Genomic DNA, 17985 nt, shown 5'->3' on the forward strand with positions numbered 1-17985 from the left:
CAGTTTAAACTAGGGGAGGGGGGGGGGGTCCTGAGTGTACAAGAAAAAGACTAATGTATAGGTTTTAAACAGACCACCAGGTGAGCCACATTTATCTGAAGGACAGTCTGCTAACTGTTGGTGCTCTGTTGGACGTATACTGCGATACATTTTGAAATCGCAGCTATTTCTTGACAATTTGATTTCCAATAAAAACAATGGACAGAGCCATGAGAAACGTATTGATATGGACTCCTTTTGAGTAATTACACAATTCTATACAGTACAGAACTCAGGTGTGGAAACCAGCACACAAATATAATAAAGTGGACGATTAAATGGCTTCAAACTGTGTTAAGGGTTTTGAAATCAATGTCCAGTCATTGCTGTTAAGTTCCTGCACTCTCTGTGTGTCCCTGTCTACTTCGATCAAAATGTTTTGGACCACAGCAGTCGTGTGTAATCACAGCCTTAATCCCTGGCCTAGAATCACACAGTAACAACTGAGCTGATAGAAAGCTTCTCCCCGCTCCCCCTGAAGGCTTTGCCTAAATCCATACTTGCATTGATTGTCCAATGTACTATTTTGGTTAAACAGGGAGCGGGCTAAAGCTGTTTCTCCTGCCTGATAAGTTGTGATGGTGTGGAGAGACACACGTGTTGGACTAAGCCTGAATGAGATGGCAGTTATTGAGTCAGGATATGGGAGAAGTGTGTGTGTGTGTTTGTGTGTGTGTAAGGCGAGTGCTGTGGGCAGCTAAACACAGGCACTCAAAGAATCTCTTTCTTCTCGTTTGAAGTGAGTTCAAATGCTCTTCAAAGACTGTCTGCCTGTATGACGGCGCAGGAGGGGGGGTGGGGTGATGGAGAAAGAAGGGCGACCATGTGCTCTAAACACAGCTTCAGTTGCCCCGGCTAGGATTACAAAAAGTTGTCTGCTTCCAACTATGCATCTTGGCGTTCGTGTGTGTGTGTGTGTGTGTGTGTGTGTGTGTGTGTGTGTGTGTGTGTGTGTGTGTGTGTGTGTGTGTGTGTGTGTGTGTGTGTGTGTGTGTGTGTGTGTGTGTGTGTGTGTGTGTGTGTGTGTGTGTGTGTGTGTGTGTGTGTGTGTGTGTGTGTGTGTGTGTGTGTGTGTGTGTGTGTGTGTGTGATCTGAGTTGGCTGCACTCCCTGCTATCAGACAGAGGGTCAGACAGATGTGTCAGCACACTCATATTATGGCCTCTGGGATGAGTCCATATTATTACAATCATACACCCAGGACAAGGTTTTTTTTTTTAGAGAGAGGTCGGTTGAACTTTATGAACATCTTGGAAGCTTTAGTCTCTGTTGCTTGTGAATAAATAACTGAGAGTTGTTTAAAAAGGTTGAGAATGTTTAACTAAATGCAACACGGAGACATTTTGCCTGGAGGCTCTGCAGTGACAACAAAGTGGTGCAGTGTTAGGACAAACAGTTTAACCTTTTACCTGCTTTGTTGGAGAAGATCCTTATCTCAGTCTCTAGGATTACTCTTTAATATGTCGGCTACCTCAAAGACTACAGATCAAACAAAAACAACTTGCTCAGTCACACACAGTCTGGTAAATGTAAGGAAAACGTTGCTGGTTTATTTGCTAACTAGCACACTGCTAACTCAGGCAATGTGTGGGTCTTCCCCATTAGTTTTATTCAGGTTATTTATATTAAACTTGCAGCAATTTTCTATCATATTTCAGTGAGTGTGGTGCTTTAGAAGTTGATGAAAGTGCAGTATGTCATGTCATGTGCGGAGATGAACTGATGCACGAGAGAAATTATTTTTAGATTCTTCAGATGTTGTTTGTTTTCTACCTTTGTGATTCGTATTTTATATAAAACCCGTATACGTGGGCCCTGGCACAGCTTGTTGACTTTCCTGTCATCAGCTAATTCGATCACTGTCCTGTTGTGGTTTTAATTCTGCATGACTTCCTGCCTGTCTCTGTGCCTCTCCTCTCTCCAAGCCGCCTCTCTCTCCCCTCCTTCCCCGGCCCTTGTGAGTGTCTCCCCTAGAGCAGAAATTACATGCTGCTTTGTGCCTGGCGTAAACAATGTTTTCAACAGTGCAGGCCTGTCCTGTCTCTCTCTCCCTCACCCATCGCCTCGGGATGAGTGGAGAGCGCGGGGAGGGAGTTGGGATAAAGAGTGGGGGGGATTGATGAGAGAAAGAGAGAGAGAGGGTTATCAGTAGGATAAAGGGAGGAGGGTAGAATTGAAAAAGAGCAACAGTCTGTTCCCAGAGACAAATCAGCCCTACCATTCTGTGTAATAAGCATAATAAGAGGGGGTGAAGGGTGACACCTCCCACCTCCAAACACACACACACACACACACACACACACACACACACACACACACACACACACACACACACACACACACACACTGCCGTCTGGATAACAAGCATTCAGTATAATGATAGTCAATGGGCTTTGATTAACTCTGCATTACCTACATACCCTGCAGCCCCTGTCTTTGTCAGCACACTTCACTTAACTTGTGCCAGCAGACTCATGCAGGAGGAAGGGAGAGACAAGCGCTGTAAAAGCAGATAGGTATGCAGACATCTTTCTGGTTCAAACTTGACATTTATAGATGGTTGTTTTGGTGAGGAAGCCACAAAAGCTCGCTATCTTCCTCACAGACAAACACGGCGTCTTTGTTCCTTTCTTCCTCCTCCCTCCAGAGTGCGAGGGTTGGCAGAAAAGGATCTAGAGGTTACGTAAAGTGGATGTGGATCTGGGGAAGAGATGTTACATAAAGAGCTGGAGCTGGACAAAGGTTAATAAAAATGGAGCCTTGTACTGTAGGCAGGAGCCATTGGAGGGAGGGAGAGAGAGAGAGAAAGAGAGCTTGGAGAGGAGAAAACAGAGAATGGCCATTACATAAAGAGATAAAGATGGGGAGAATTATTGGTGGCTTTGCTCTGCTGTTACATAAAGACATGGGTCCATCTACAAACATGAATGATGGAAACTGTTGCTGTGTGTGCTGTTTGTCTGACCAAATCCGAACTTAAAAGACCCTAAAATACACCCTTTTTCCCCCCCGATTTCTGACTCGAGCATCTGAGGAAAATATGCAAGTGGGAACACAATGTTGAATGTCATGATAACATTATTACTCGTGATAATCAAACTGTACAAAAATAACCCAAAATGTGCTTTCGTTTGTTATAAAACACAACATAATGAACAGCAGTCTTTCTGAAACTATCTAAGACAGGGACACACACACACACACACACACACACACACACACACACACACACACACACACACACACACACACACACACACACACACTGCCCACACAACCTTACAACCCATTAACATCCACATTTCGTATCAAACATTGACCTCCGTTCGGCAGATTGTTTGTTTACCCCTCCGCACAACTTCCATCCACCGCCTCTCATCTATCTGTTCTCTCTTCCTTTCTCCCCCCCCCCCCCATACTGGGTCTGCTTTGTGCAAATGTCATACAACACTCTGTAATATCTATCATTAGAAGAGACAGGGGGGGGGGGGGGGGGGGGGTTGACATGAAAGACTCATGCTTATTAAAGTGTGTGCTTGAGTGTGCAGGCGCATCTGTCACAAGGTCCACGAGGAACAGAAATATAGTTAAAATGGGTATATTATGATCTTATTGGTGGTTGGGGTTAATGAAAGCAGGAGATCAACTGGTCTTAAGGCATGTGGGAGGGTCTTAAGAAATAATAAATCTGTTTTATTCTCTTTCACAGATACTACTACAACAAGAGGATCCTCCATAAGACCAAAGGAAAGAGGTTCACCTATAAGTTCAACTTCAATAAACTGGTGTTGGTCAACTACCCCTTTATCGACATGGGCTCCTCTGGTAAGCCTCTACGTGTGTGTGTGTGTGTGTGTGTGTGTGTGTGTGTGTGTGTGTGTGTGTGTGTGTGTGTGTGTGTGTGTGTGTGTGTGTGTGTGTGTGTGTGTGTGTGTGTGTGTGTGTGTGTGTGTGTGTGTGTGTGTGTGGAGATATACCTCCTAATCCCTCAGTAGGATAGCATGATTGCATAGGATTACGGCAGAAAGCCATATATTATTTCTGAGAATTCCGTTTTTTTTTCCTCCTTCCCTCAACGTCTCCAGGAAGCAACGTCCCTCAGAGCGCTCCCCCCGTCCCAACCGGTGCCGGGACTCACTTCCGCTTCCCTCCCTCCACGCCCTCCGAGGTCCTCTCCCCTAACGAGGACCTGCGCAGCCCGGGCGGCATGTTCAGCTCCGTGGCCCGGCGCATGGCTCGAGGTTCCGTGAGCGACTGCAGCGACGGCACCTCGGTCAACTCCGAGATCGAGGAGGGCAACACGGGAGCGGCGGAGGAGAGGGGGGAGAGGGGTGGAGGAGGAGGAGGAGGAGGAGGAGGACCTGGTGGTGGAGTAGGTTACCGGAGTCTTATCCATCCTCGCCTGTCTCATGAGACCCTGTTCCGTTTGTATGGAGGTCCAGGCAGCCACGCAGGGCACCATGGCTCCCGAGGCCACACCGGGCACCGCATCCACCCTGATTCTCTCTCACCCTTCCCTGTGTCCCCGCTGCCAGGCCCGGTGGGAGCTGGCCTCCTCGCCCCTCCTCTGTCCCCAGCGCTCTCCATGACCCCGACATCTCACCTTCCCTACACCCCCTCACCCAGCCTGTCACCCATGTTAGGCTCCCACTTCTCCTTCAACCCGGAGGACATGAAGCGCTACCTGCAGGCCCACACCCAGTCAGTGTATAACTATGGCCTGAGCCCCCGAGCTTTCCTCCACTACCCCAACATCGTCATCCCGCAGCCCCATAGGCCGGCTGCAGAGAAGGCGGGTCTGTCCGGAGAGAGGGGGGAGAGAGCAGAGAGAGCGGCGACAGCAGGGGGAGGAGAGAGGGGAGGAGAGCGACACCATCATCCGTCTCTGGCTCACTCTGCCCACCACCACCCACATCCACCTCACTCTGCCCACCCTCACATCCACTCTCACCCCATGCATCACCCTCTGCACCTGGGTGAGGAGTCTCAGCACATGTCCCCCTTCAAGTTCAAGCTGCAGCCCCCGCCCCTGGGGAAGAAGCAGAGGGACTGTCAGAAACCCAGGCAGAGCTCGCTCTCCTCGGGATCCGGATCCATGACGTCGACCTCCGGCCTCGGCTCCTCGCTGTCGTTCGGCAGCGACCTGAGCTCAGCCGGCTGCTCCGGACTCATCTCCGCCTCCTCGTCCACGCAGTCCCTCAACAGCGCGGGACTCCCCAAGATAAAGGTGAGATACTGACACCTTCTTAATTACAATCATCAGGTGTTTTGCCAGTTAAATGCCTTTAATGTGAAGCTGTAGGAAATGTGTCAACACAATCTCCACTTCCTTCTGATGTCATCTAAATGAAATATAATGCAGTACTTTTAGTGATCCATAGGTTTCATTTTCATTGTGTTGCTGAACAAACTTTTATTTTTATGAAAATCCTCATTATAAGTACTTTAAAAACTCCGTTTCCAGACATAGTTTTAAAGCAAGCTAGTAAAAACAAAGCTACATTTTAAATGATTTATACCATAACATCAGTTTTCACTGTTCACTATGACCAAATCTCATAATTCCTTGTGAGTGCGTTTCTATGTGCTGTTTTCCAGATGTGTTCATCTTTCTCTTTGTTCCCATTTCCGTCCAGGTGGAGCCCATCTCTGACATCGAGTCGGAGGAAGAGGTGGAGGTGACCGACATCAGTGACGAGGATCTGGACGAGAGAGATGAAGAATTTAAACTCTTCTCCCCTCGCTACTCCAGAGCCCCTGATCACCACCATCACCTCCACCTCCACCACCACCACCTGGCAAACGGCTCAGCCGCGCCCTCACATCACCCCCACGCCGATGAAGACCTGGACGAAGACGTCTTCAAAGCCCCTGCGCCGCCTCCACCTGGCCTGACACCTTTCTTCACCTCTCAGCACACGGCACATCGCACGCTGCTCCCCCTGAAGAGTGAACCGCTCGAATCAGAGAGCAGCACACCCCCGCCTCAGACCAAGTGCATCCCCCTCAAGCTGCGCTTCAAGAGGCGCTGGAGCGAGGACCAGCGCATGGAGGCCTCTCAGGAGGAGTCGGACGACAAGAAAGTACGACCAGAGGCAGAGAGGGAACGGGAGAGGCAGAGTAACGGGAGGATGGAGACAGAGGAGGACGGGACAGGAAGCGGAGAGGGGGACAGTCCTCCCCCGCTGGCGTACGAGGGATCTTTAGCGACGCCGCTGAGCTCCGTGCGTAGGGTGAGCGCCGAGCTGCACCGCGCCACCGCTCAGCTGTCTCTGGAGAACAAGGACTGCTGATGACACACACCGCCACGACACTACTGCTCCCGTAGCACTGGAGGTGGAGTATGTAAATGTGAGCCCCCTCCCACACTGACAAACTAGATTCCTGAAACCTCCAGTGAACTGAGAGCACAGTCCAGCAAACACCTCAAACACGATCTGACACCACCACTCCTCCGTCTGGACCAGGGCTCCAGTCCTCTTGGAGGTGAGACTTTAAATCAGAGGGCGCCTCCGAGTCCACCTCCCACCTGGCCAGTGAAGCTGCAGACCCTCAACGCCCCAGTAGCACAGCTCACACCCCATCCACAGGATCAGCAGCCAATCAGCACTTTTCCTCAGGAGGCACACACTCCCTTAAAGGAATACTTCTCCCTCTGAATGATGTGTATCAGTCCCTCACCCTGTGCTACCTTTAATATCTTGAAGAACATGTTGTTTTTACTGCATTTCTCCATGGTGAAGGAAGAAAACTCCAGACTTTTCTCTGTTTTTGTGGATTCCTCATTTACCCTGGAGGAAAAGAATTGAAGGTAATACGCAGCGAGTAACTGGTATTCAAATAGTCATTTTGTGGGTAAAGTGATCCTTTAAGAACCTATCATCACACCTGGGAGGAGGACGTGCACACTCTCCCTCTATGCTTCTTTTCCTATAAGCTCACGGGACTTTGATAAGTGCCTGTATCTAAAAAACCCACAGCCCTGGAGTGACATGGAAGACGAGTAATCAATCTTTCACTCATGAAAACCTTGTAAAAAGTTTGGCCGACACTGAAAGAAAATCAGAGAGGAAAAGACAGGAACGTGTGTCTCTGTGTGGCTGTCGGGTGTCCGACTCGTAAACCTGGCCCTCTCCACTCAGGGAACTATTGCTGTACGTCTATTGGATCCATGCACAAAAACACACACAAGCAAAAAAACACAGCCAACAGTGAAGGGACTCGCAGTGGAAGCTTTGGACTCTTAACGACGCAAACATTCACACACACACTCCGGCACAGCATTTTCTCAGAGCTTTTGACTTTTTATAACCTTCCTTCTGTCTCTCTGCTGTCCTGCTGCCTCTCTCTCTCTTGCGGACCACCTGTGGAAACATCATGACTCCACTCTCAGAAATGGTTTGAAGTGAGGAGAATGAAGGAGTGCTACAGGGTAGAGAAAGGACTACTGAGGGGACCACGGGGGGGGTCCGCTAAATAGCCTTCTCGCCTCACATGTTGTGCATCATAGTTTCTCCTCGAGTCCCAGCTGCACAGACTCCTAGTTCACCAGCTAAAGCTCCTCGAACAATCATAGTGTTAAACTAAACCAGCAAACACACACACACACACACACACACACACACACACACACACACACACACACACACACACACACACACACACACGACACTGCCTTTAGCTCTTCAACATGCTCCCTCTCTGTGTGTGTGTTTGTGTGGACCTCCAGCATCCACAGATCCTGAGAGCGTCTTAGGCCTCACACACACACACACATACACACAAACACATACACTCACTGCCTCTCTATGCCTTGTTTTTATAGCATGTACAAAAGTGCAGCTCAGAACACACACACACACACACACACACACACACACACACACACACACACACACACACACACACACACACACACACACACACACACACACACAGACTATATCTTTATATATTCAAAATGAAATTATTAAGATTTAAATGATTGATTCAGGTTTTTTTGTAAGTGGATTATTTTGAGTGGTGTCATGCCACTGGTAAGGTAATATGGTATGGAGAATGAAGAGGGGGGGGGGTCCATCTTGTACATTTGTTTCATAGACCATAACAGAAAATAACAGCCAGACGACCAGAGCAAGTAAACAAGAAACAGGATCTCAAACACACTGCTGAGGATTCAGTGGTGTGGCTCACCCCCTCAGCTCTTTCCTGTCTCGGATCAGTGTGTGTGGGGGGGTGCTCAGACTTAGGTCAAGGGTTATACAGTAGTAATCCCGTCTTTTCTCTTTGGCCACTTAGCATGATGCTCCTAAGTTCATAGCCGCTCTGGAGTGGGGCAAGAGGGGGTTAAAGGGTTAATCATTAAGTCAGAAAGATAGCCGAGAAAAAGTGGGTCATGTCCTGGAAGACCCTCTCCTCAAACTCTGCACACCAACACAGACTAGAAGAGCGCAGACCTCCACCTCACAGTGTGCATCTGGATACACACAGTTTATGAATTGACATTTTTGAAGTAGGTTAACTTTACAAATAATGACGGTAAAAGACATGCGAGTATAGAGTGGTGCAGGGATAAGGCCAACACAGAAGTTGGCATAGCAAGGCTTCCCTCGACAGAAAGCAATGCGTTCTGTTCATTGGATTTTGGATTATGGCAGAAAATAAGCTCTGTGGCCAACACACGTTTATGTGTTTTGTTGCGCAGGATAATCATTAAAGGATAATGCTTTTAAGAGTAAAAGCTAGAAGTAAAAAGCTACAGTTAGGCTAAGGAACTACGTCACAGTCACATGACTTCACGTGGCCACAGCTAAGCTAAGTTTGGTATTCTAATGAACTCTCTTGTTAGCAGCCATCGTTTTATGACACACAGAAGCTTCAGACCTTTAAGAGAGGGGTAAAACCCTACTGACATACTCATTTCTAGACCAACATTTTAAAATCTTAAGCTATTGTATTTCAGGTGTCTAACCAAAGACACACTTAAAACATCAACTTTTAGACGTGCTGAAATGCTAATTCATTTCCAGGTTTTAGGACTCATTCCTGCACCACTCTATTACCCTGATTGAATTGGATCCTCATTGACCCCTTCACTAAATCAGGCCAGTAGATTTCTGCAATCCTGCTGACAGACAAACCAAAAACATCCTCGGCCGAGGTTAATGATTCATACCTGTGTGATTGTGTTTTAACATCCTGGAGCTTTTCGTGCTCGCAGCGAGTCGTCTGATTGGTTAACAGCCTGTCCTCGCCTGACCGGTGACAGGACGGATCTATAGCAGCGAGCTGTGAGATAGATGGCCTGCAGGTGCTCTGTGTAGCCGAGCTGATTGAATTTCCTCATCAGACCCCTGTGGTCTGGACTGCAGCATGTCACAACACACACACACACAAACACACACACACACACACACACACACACACACACACACACACACACACAACCAGTCCTGTGTCTGTATATGAACTGACAGCTGCCTTATTACTACTTCTCATATCTGAGCAACAGATGAGGCATCAGTCCTACCTGCTCTGCACTCTCTCTCTCCTTTCTTTCCGTTTCATTTTCTCCTCGCTCAGGCGTCGTCTCGACCTCCTGCTCTGACTCACGACGAGGTGCAACGATTGATTGTAACGCAGGCGCTCTCACTTCCTGTTTCGGTCACACGATGGGAGACAAAACAGCACAAACATTTCTTTATCAATGGAGAAAAGGTTTATTTTTCTGAGGTCGATATTGCTATTGTTGTTGTTATTATTGTTCTCATTGGGTTATGTACCTCTCTCCACATGGCATTATTATTATTATTATTATTATTATTATTATTATTCCATGGCTCTGTTAGCTGTTGCTTTTTATGTTGATGATGTGGAAATACCCCCCAAACTCCATTCCCTGTTTCCAGCCCCCCGTAAAAAACCAGAGACCTGTTTTCTTGTCTTTAGTTTTCACAAATATAATATAACTAAACATGTGTAATGTTGATTTTAATGCTGACAGAGAAGTAACACCGGGGCGGCGGCGGAGGATTTTATTTAGGGGGCAGAGGGGGAGTCATTTTATCTTTTTTGTCATGTATTGTAATTTTTGTTTTATAATGTTACCTTTTTCTCTCTTTGCTTCTGTATATTTTTTCATTTTTGGGGGGAGGGAGGGGGTTGTATCATTTTAAAAGAAGAAAATAGATGTGTATTGTTTGACTGTGTAAAGGTCTCCCTCTTTCTGTCTCCCTTCTTCCGCCTCGTCTCCCCTGAGCAGTTACGTGACACTCACGATGAGAGGTGAGAGTTAACACCATGATGTAACGTTGAGTTTTCTCCACTTCTTTTTGTGTTTTGTTTTTTTTTCAAACTTGTAATTAAGCTGTAATCAGGGTTAATTAAAACCGGTTGAAACCCAATATGAATATCAGCGTGTTTGTTTTTGTTTACTGGATTTTTATTAATGACACATAATCCGATAGCGGAGTTTTATTTGTAAACAACAAGATTAACCCGCCCACTTGTTGTCTCGTCAACAACAAGCACACAGCTTCCTGTTCTGTCTAGAAGTTTGATTTCTTTCCCACAATATAAATACATCTATATTATTTTGTAATACTTCATATACAGTGTACTCTTGAAATTGATATATCCGTATCACAATTATTTTCTAAATTCAAAGATGATTTTTGGCGGGTCGAGTTTGTTAGAAACATAAAATAACAAATTCATCCATAAAAGAAATCTGAGAAATTATTATTATTAAATTAAATGATCATTACTTTTCTTATGAGAAGCAGCTCCCTACTTCAATCACTCAGTGTTATACCTTTTAATTGGCAAAAAGCAGGAGCAGGTCTTACAAATGGAAAAATATGTGTGTAGAATAAAATGAACGTTCAAAAATACTTGATAATCCATTTTTATTACTCTTATCATTCAGTACTATTATTACGAGAAACAGATTCATGCTTCCATCACTCAATGTTATCATTTTTAGTTTAGCAAACAGCAAGAGGACGTCTTACTCTGGCCTACACACACACACACCCCTGCTGGGGCCTCTGAGGCTGTACGTTAAGCTGTTAAAGAAAAGCACTTTGTCTGCAGTGCTGCGGCCCACTCACCCATAATGCTCCGCCATTTACCTTTAAAGGTGACGTCAGTACACGCTGCTCTGTCTTAAGCGCACTCACAGGCACATATTATATGGAAGAGGAGGAAGAGGAGCTGATGACCTTGAATGGCCCCCATATATTTTTTATGTCATGTGGGATATTTAAAGTTTGCAGAAACACGCAACACAAAACCAGAAACACTTCAAAACGCAGCTCCATACAAAAGCTAACGATAAAATGAATGAAAATGTAAAAATCAACTATTTAGTCGAGAGCTTTTTATTCAGAATAAAATTGTAAAGGTTCATAATTTCCTTTCATCAATGGTCAGTTTCAATATTACTTGGAACGGATTCCTTGCGGCCCATCATGTTTCAAAGATAAAAAACACCTTGAGTATAAATTAAGTTTTATTGTCTGTATGGAAATGAAGCATTCTTAGAGGGACACTTAAGGTGGTTTTTGTCCACGATAAACGTCATGGGAATAACACTTAGAAAAAAGAGTGACAGAAAGCACATCAGTTTTATCTTTTACTTCAAAGAAATAAAAGAAAACTTCTCTAGCTTCAACAATTCTTTAAGAACTTAATCAACAAAGGTGCGGTAATATGTAACGTTTGAACTTTTCAGGCCTACAGCAGTGGGAAACGTTACACCAGCAAAGGTACAGTGCAGATAAAAGGCTCAATGACATCTAAGAGAAAATGAAAGTTAGTAAATAAAAGTATTGAACTCTCAGAAGGCAATGACTTTAAAAAACAGTAAAAGTGTGTTGCACCTAGCAGTGTTAATGACGTTCTTATAGCCAATATCAAAGATGTGAGTAGTGGTCAACAAGGGGGGGGGGCGGGATACTGCTTTATTTTAAGGGGTCACCACAGAAAAACGCTCTTTAAAAGATTCACTGACACACACGCTGCTGTGCTCCCAAAATGTCAACATGTGACGAACCACTCCTGTAACCTGGATTTACCTTCAGTGACCTTGGTGAGGGTCACTATATAGGTGTGTGAGTGTGTAGAGATTGCTGCCCCGTCTGTCTTCCAGGTGCTCCATTCACAGCAGAGAGAGAGAGAGAGAGACCACAGGAACCACTGCTCTCTCACCTGAGCCACATCTCTAGTTCCTCTGAGCGCCTGCCTTCGCGGAAACCTGCTCACCTCCGCTTCACTGCTCCACATTCAACCACAACCTGTGCATTGTGCACATGCTGCACGGCAATGAGCCCTATGTCAATGCACACACAACACACACACACTCTCTTTAACTAAGTATACACACTCTACCCATAGTTAAAATGTACTTCTTAAATTGAATATTACCATTTAATGCTCCTTTATACTTTTCCACCCCAACATTTCTGAGGCTACCTGCAGTTATTTTACTGCTTTATTTACTTTGCAAATGAAGGTAATATTATAGTTGGTGTTGCACATCGCATTGTTGGAGTAGCCAGTTTTTTAAGATTTTCACTGCCAAAACTACCCTACAGCTATAATGCTCACGACAAATAAAGTCTTTGTGTCTTAAAGGTAAATTAAATGCTAAATGGAAATACATTATTCTGCAGTATATGAAGTAATTAGAAAGAGATCTAGCTTTAACACCTGCAACAAGGAAGTGATGGACACACTAACAAATCACTGATTATAATACAACTAATTAATATATATCTGAAATTGGTTCTTCTGCAAGATGAAAATGTTTACTTGAGGTATTTTTGGTTTATATTGATAATTGATTTAGTCTGTATACGATTTTCTTTATATATTTTTTGTACATTTACATTAATGTCTTATGTTCTTTAAAATGTTTTAATTTTATATACCTTTATTTTATTTGATCTTTTTATTATTATTGTTATTCATTTTATTGTTTTGTTGTATTTCTTTTATTGCACATTCTTACTTTAATTCCTATTTTCTCTAAATATTTGTATCTCTTTTTTGAATGTTTCTTTTCTTTTACTTCATTTATTTTTCACACTGTAGTGTTGCTGCTACTACTTACTACTACTATAGAGTACTTCTTCCACCTCTGCACACATCGTTGCTTCCTCTGTGAGATGGTATAGTGACATATAGAGAACTGCTAGTAGCTTCACCACATCCTCCACCATACGGAGAAGAGCTGCACCACACACACAGAGAGGCACTTTCACAGCGGCACACTCTTTTACACCATGCACAGACGAGTGTGTGTGCATTGATGTGGTTTGTTTGAAACTCCCCTACCTTTATTTCCTTTTTCACCTTCCTTCCCGCCAATCTCTCTGTTTGACCTGATTGACCTCAAAAGCAATATTGTGTTTTTTGTTCTGCTGGACTGGACTGTACTTATATATACAGGGGACTGAAATGCCAGAGACATATCTGATGTGAAAAGAGTAAATAAGACTTCATGGGATACTGTATATCACATCAAAAAATAAATTGGTTTACTCAGACATTTCACATTAAATGTCTCCCCCTGTTGTTGGAAAACTGCACTGCACAGCTTTAGCTTTAAACTATTGAACCCAACAGCATTTTTACAAAGCATTGCACTATTTAAAATACAATGAAGCATGCATCAGTTATAGCAAAACATAAAAGGGAATACATTTTAGAATAGTTGTTTCAGGAAAAATGTATTTTGGCAAAGTAAATCTTAGGAAAATGTGGGTTAAGAACAATTTCTTTTAGAGAAAAGTTCCCTTAAGGTTGATACATTTTTTACAAATACAATTTAGGAAAGAATATTTGTAATAAAAGAAGCTCATGCATTATAAATAAACCCATTTTATGGAAATACACTTAATTAAATTAAATCATGAAGCCTATAGATCAAAGATAAACCAAAAAGAAATAACAGAAACATCGTTTTATTTGACCAGAGTTACATTTATTTAAAAAAGAAGGAAGGTTAAACTGACCCCCTCTGTACCCCTGGATTTATAAGTTTAGTAACCAATCATTGTTGGTCTTGTCTCTAACCCAGGCAGGAGTCTGTGTGTCGGTGCGACGCCTGTCTTCAGCTGCGGGACGTGACGTGGCCCCTGAGGAACAGCTGATGGTGTAAAGTTACTGCGGACTAGAATTCAGTGAGGACAAAGAACTACTGTCCTCCATCCTGCAGCGCTCTGTGCCTCCTCTTTAAGGAGGGTCTCTCTTTTCTTTTCTTAGCCATTTAACAGGGACATGCATACAAGGATGTGATTATACTTGACTGGCAGATCAAGTCTCAACTGTGTCTTTCATCACAGCAGACTCATTTGCAACATCAATAAAGGACAAAGAATAGAACACAGATTTATGTTTCCTTTTCTTAAATATATGTATTTTGTTAATGTTGCAAATTATACAGTACATTTATTTTTCCTGATTCCATTTTTAGTTTTTAATTTTTTTTAATTTACATTTAATTTAGTATTTATTTTGGTAGTTTATTTTATTTTTGTTATTTGTTATTTTTAATATGTATTTTTTATGTATTATTATTAAAAATGTTTAACTCATGTGCAATGTCTGGTTAACACTGCTGTTACTCCCAATGTGTATCAATAAAGTATATCTAAGGTGATCTGATTCTAATCTAATAATGCATGGAGACAGTAACTGAAGTCTGTCCCCTTGTTTTTAGTGCAGCATGCACATTGCTAGATGTGTTATCTCCTGGGTTAATATCAGCAGTGGTGGAAAGTAAATTACTTGAGTAAAGCCACAGGAGGAGACATGTGATACACAAAGAGCCTCTCAAGTCTTTACAATTACTCACTCTGTCACTGAAAGCCTGAGGTGCACTAGTGCACTAGTTCAGGGGGAAAGTACAAATCTATTCAAAGACTCTCGGCTGCTAATGTAAAAATGCTATTGTAGATTAGCATTAGCATGTTGTAGCCAAATGTTCTTAAAAAGCTTGACTGAAGCTGTGAAAATAGGCCATTGTAGAAGCCTGAATGTGAGCAAATAAGAGGATACAACCAGAAAAAGTAAGTATTAAATATTAAAATGTAACATGAGGAAAGTCAGGCTGCACTTCAGTACAGCTTGGAGCTAAATGCTAACATCAGCATGCTAACACGTTAATCGGTTAATGAACATGTTGATGCTAAATGAGTCTAATATTCACTATGTTAGGTTAACATACTACAAACATACTGATGATGTTATTGGACATGTCATTAGTTTTTACATTAAATGTGACTTGATGAAAGATGTGTAGTAATTCATTCAGAGCATGGATGTATTATCAGAACGATTCAGAGAAGGACATGAATGTGTTGTAAAGTCAACAAGTACTTTTACTGAAGTAATGTTGAGAAACTTGTTCTATACTTGATTGTTTTCTGATACTTCACTACTCAGAAGCCAAAGTTGTACTTTTTCATTGCACTACATTTATTTGATGACTTGAAGTTGCTTTACAATTGCAGTGGCCTCCATTGCTCCAGGACTGATGTTGCGACTGAAGAGACCGTTTGGCTGCACTGAGTACTTTTCTATAAATGTAAGTATGTTAACTTGATTATACTTTACTTAGATCTAAGTAAGTACATCTAAGTAAGATTTTGAATACAGGACTTTCACCTGTGACAAGTGTTTTTACGAGTACTCTTACTAAAGTATGACATTGTAATACTTCTTGCAAAACCAACCAATTCACCAAGAGTTTAGAATCTAGGCATTTTAATTAAATGATCTCTATTTCAGCCAGCTGCAATATTTATATACATGGTCTCACATTTTGTGATTGTAATCTAAACGTTTTGTGTCTTGCTGTATATATTTTTTTTTATCTAAGGCCATCTCTAATGACTTGATTTATTTCTCAACAAGAATCAATAACTGCCGGGACCAATTGAGTTTGGCTTTCAGAGCAAACTGGGAGGGAAACTTTGTGGTAGTACACGGTGAAAGTGAATTGTATTGTTATCTTTTGATCGTTTTATTTAAGAAGATCTCCAGGACTGCAAAGAGGTTGTTTTGAGAAACTTTTAGTCTTCCGGGTTTTCTACTTTCGTCACCGGGGGGGTTGACGGGGCATGTGTGGGTTATGGGTCGAGGCAAAGGTCAGAGGTTATGCTGCTGTGAGCGTCTGCTTTGAGAGACCCTGAGGTGAGGCACATTCCTGGTGTGACGGAATGTGCAAGAAAAAGGTAAGACTCCCCCACACACTCCACCCCTGCATGAAACGCTTCCAATGGACTCTTTTGCTTAGGTCCGAAACATTATGACATCAGTACGTAATACTTAAACATCTATTGGCTAGGGCTGGAACACATTGTGCGGGATAGGCTAAGGGGCATGGAAACATGTCACAGTAAAGGCACAAAATACAAATATGAACCTGAAATGAGCCCCTTTAAGTAAGCGTACTGTAGAGGCTAAGCCGACGCTTTAAACCTCTGAGGATCCACTATCTTGGCGTGATTGACGCGCACAAAGTTTGCCAGGTGAATGAAAGTCAGATACTTTCTGTTGACTTAATATAGCGGCAAAAACTTCCTATGAGTAATGCCGCTGAGAGGCTAGAAGTTGCGGCTGAGAGGCTAGAAGTTGCTCTTTGCTGTGACACGTTCCATGCAAGAGTCCGTAGTCATTTAGAGTTCACGGTGTTTAATAAAGAAACAAAACAAACAATATTTAACTCTGGACCACATGCTCAACAGCAAGTGTCCGAGCAAGTTCAACCTCTTTCCTCTGTCATCCACAAAACCGGCATCCAACAGGTGACCTCAATTCCAGTAAACCACACCCATGTGTCAACTGCCGGGAAGTGATAACCAATAGGAATTAAATGTAGTGTTTACAAAGTGAAGATAATAATATAAATAATAACCTATCGTAAAACAAGTATTTGTAGTAGTAACAAAGTAAAAGTACTCGTTATGGTTACTGTTGTGTTTATATTTTCCATTATTTAAATTCTGTCAAACTTATTTCATGCTCTTCTCTTTTTATCTAATGTTTCTCCCCTTACTCTGTCTCGCTGTGTACCTGACAGCAGCACAGCAGGAGGGGAGGGTCTCTGCTGTTTGACTGACAGACCCGTGACGAGCACACAGAGAGGGTGACGGTCAGAGGTCAGAGGTCAAGCTCCCATGGAGAGGGGGAGAGCAGAGCCGGGGGAAGACAGGGAGTAGGGGACATGCTAACGAGGTAGGCTGGTCGTTAAGAAAAAAAACATGTGAAAAATGTATAATATAAGACCTAAATGATCCTTAAAGAATATGTAGCTATATATATCATAGCCATAGAAGGTTTCATAAACTGAATCAACTATTTACCAGGAATACACAAGTCATACCAATATTAATAAAGTGATATAAATGATTGTCAAATGAAAGCCAAAGGGAGGGCATTCTTATGCAGTAAGTACGTTTTCTATCATTACAACGTTTGTCCACCAGAGAGCACTGAAAAGTCTACTTTCAAACTGGCAAATGTCCCGCTCAGTATACCTGGTCACAACTATTTAAAAAGCAAAAAGTTTATCAGATTCAGAGTCTGGTTTTCATGTGCAAGGAATTTGCTTTGGCGTTTTGATGCATTACATAAACAAAATAAGAGAAAATGTGACTACAAAGAATAACAATCATAACTAACAGAAGGAAATTACAAGAACAACATGAAATATATACTGCAAAAATATCTCATTTAATTAATAAGTCCTAATAATGACAACAAAAGACATTCCTTATTTTAAATGAAAAGTACATAAACCGAACTGTGAAAAATAATATAATCAAGTCCTGCATTGAACGTCTAAATGAGGTCATAATATGTAGGTATAATCAGTAAAAATTACTTTAAGTATAAAAAGGTAAAAGCGCTCATAGCAGAAAAATCTGTAAATGTTTT

At 42.9% G+C, this 17985-nt stretch overlaps 1 protein-coding gene across 1 annotated transcript in view; it reads left to right on the top strand.

Annotated features, from left to right (window-relative positions):
* Positions 1 to 10442, top strand: part of erfl3 (Ets2 repressor factor like 3) — a 45707-nt gene extending 35265 nt beyond the window's left edge. The window contains exons 3-5 of the mRNA XM_063878287.1: positions 3749 to 3864; positions 4125 to 5266; positions 5676 to 10442. Coding sequence (XP_063734357.1) covers positions 3749 to 3864; positions 4125 to 5266; positions 5676 to 6332 — 1915 coding nt within the window. The 3' untranslated portion in view covers positions 6333 to 10442. The remainder of the gene's footprint in view (positions 1 to 3748; positions 3865 to 4124; positions 5267 to 5675) is intronic.
* The last annotated feature ends 7543 nt before the right edge of the window (positions 10443 to 17985 follow it).

Source organism: Eleginops maclovinus, chromosome 3 (genome assembly GCF_036324505.1).
Source record: "Eleginops maclovinus isolate JMC-PN-2008 ecotype Puerto Natales chromosome 3, JC_Emac_rtc_rv5, whole genome shotgun sequence".
Taxonomy (NCBI): Eukaryota; Metazoa; Chordata; class Actinopteri; order Perciformes; family Eleginopidae; genus Eleginops; species Eleginops maclovinus.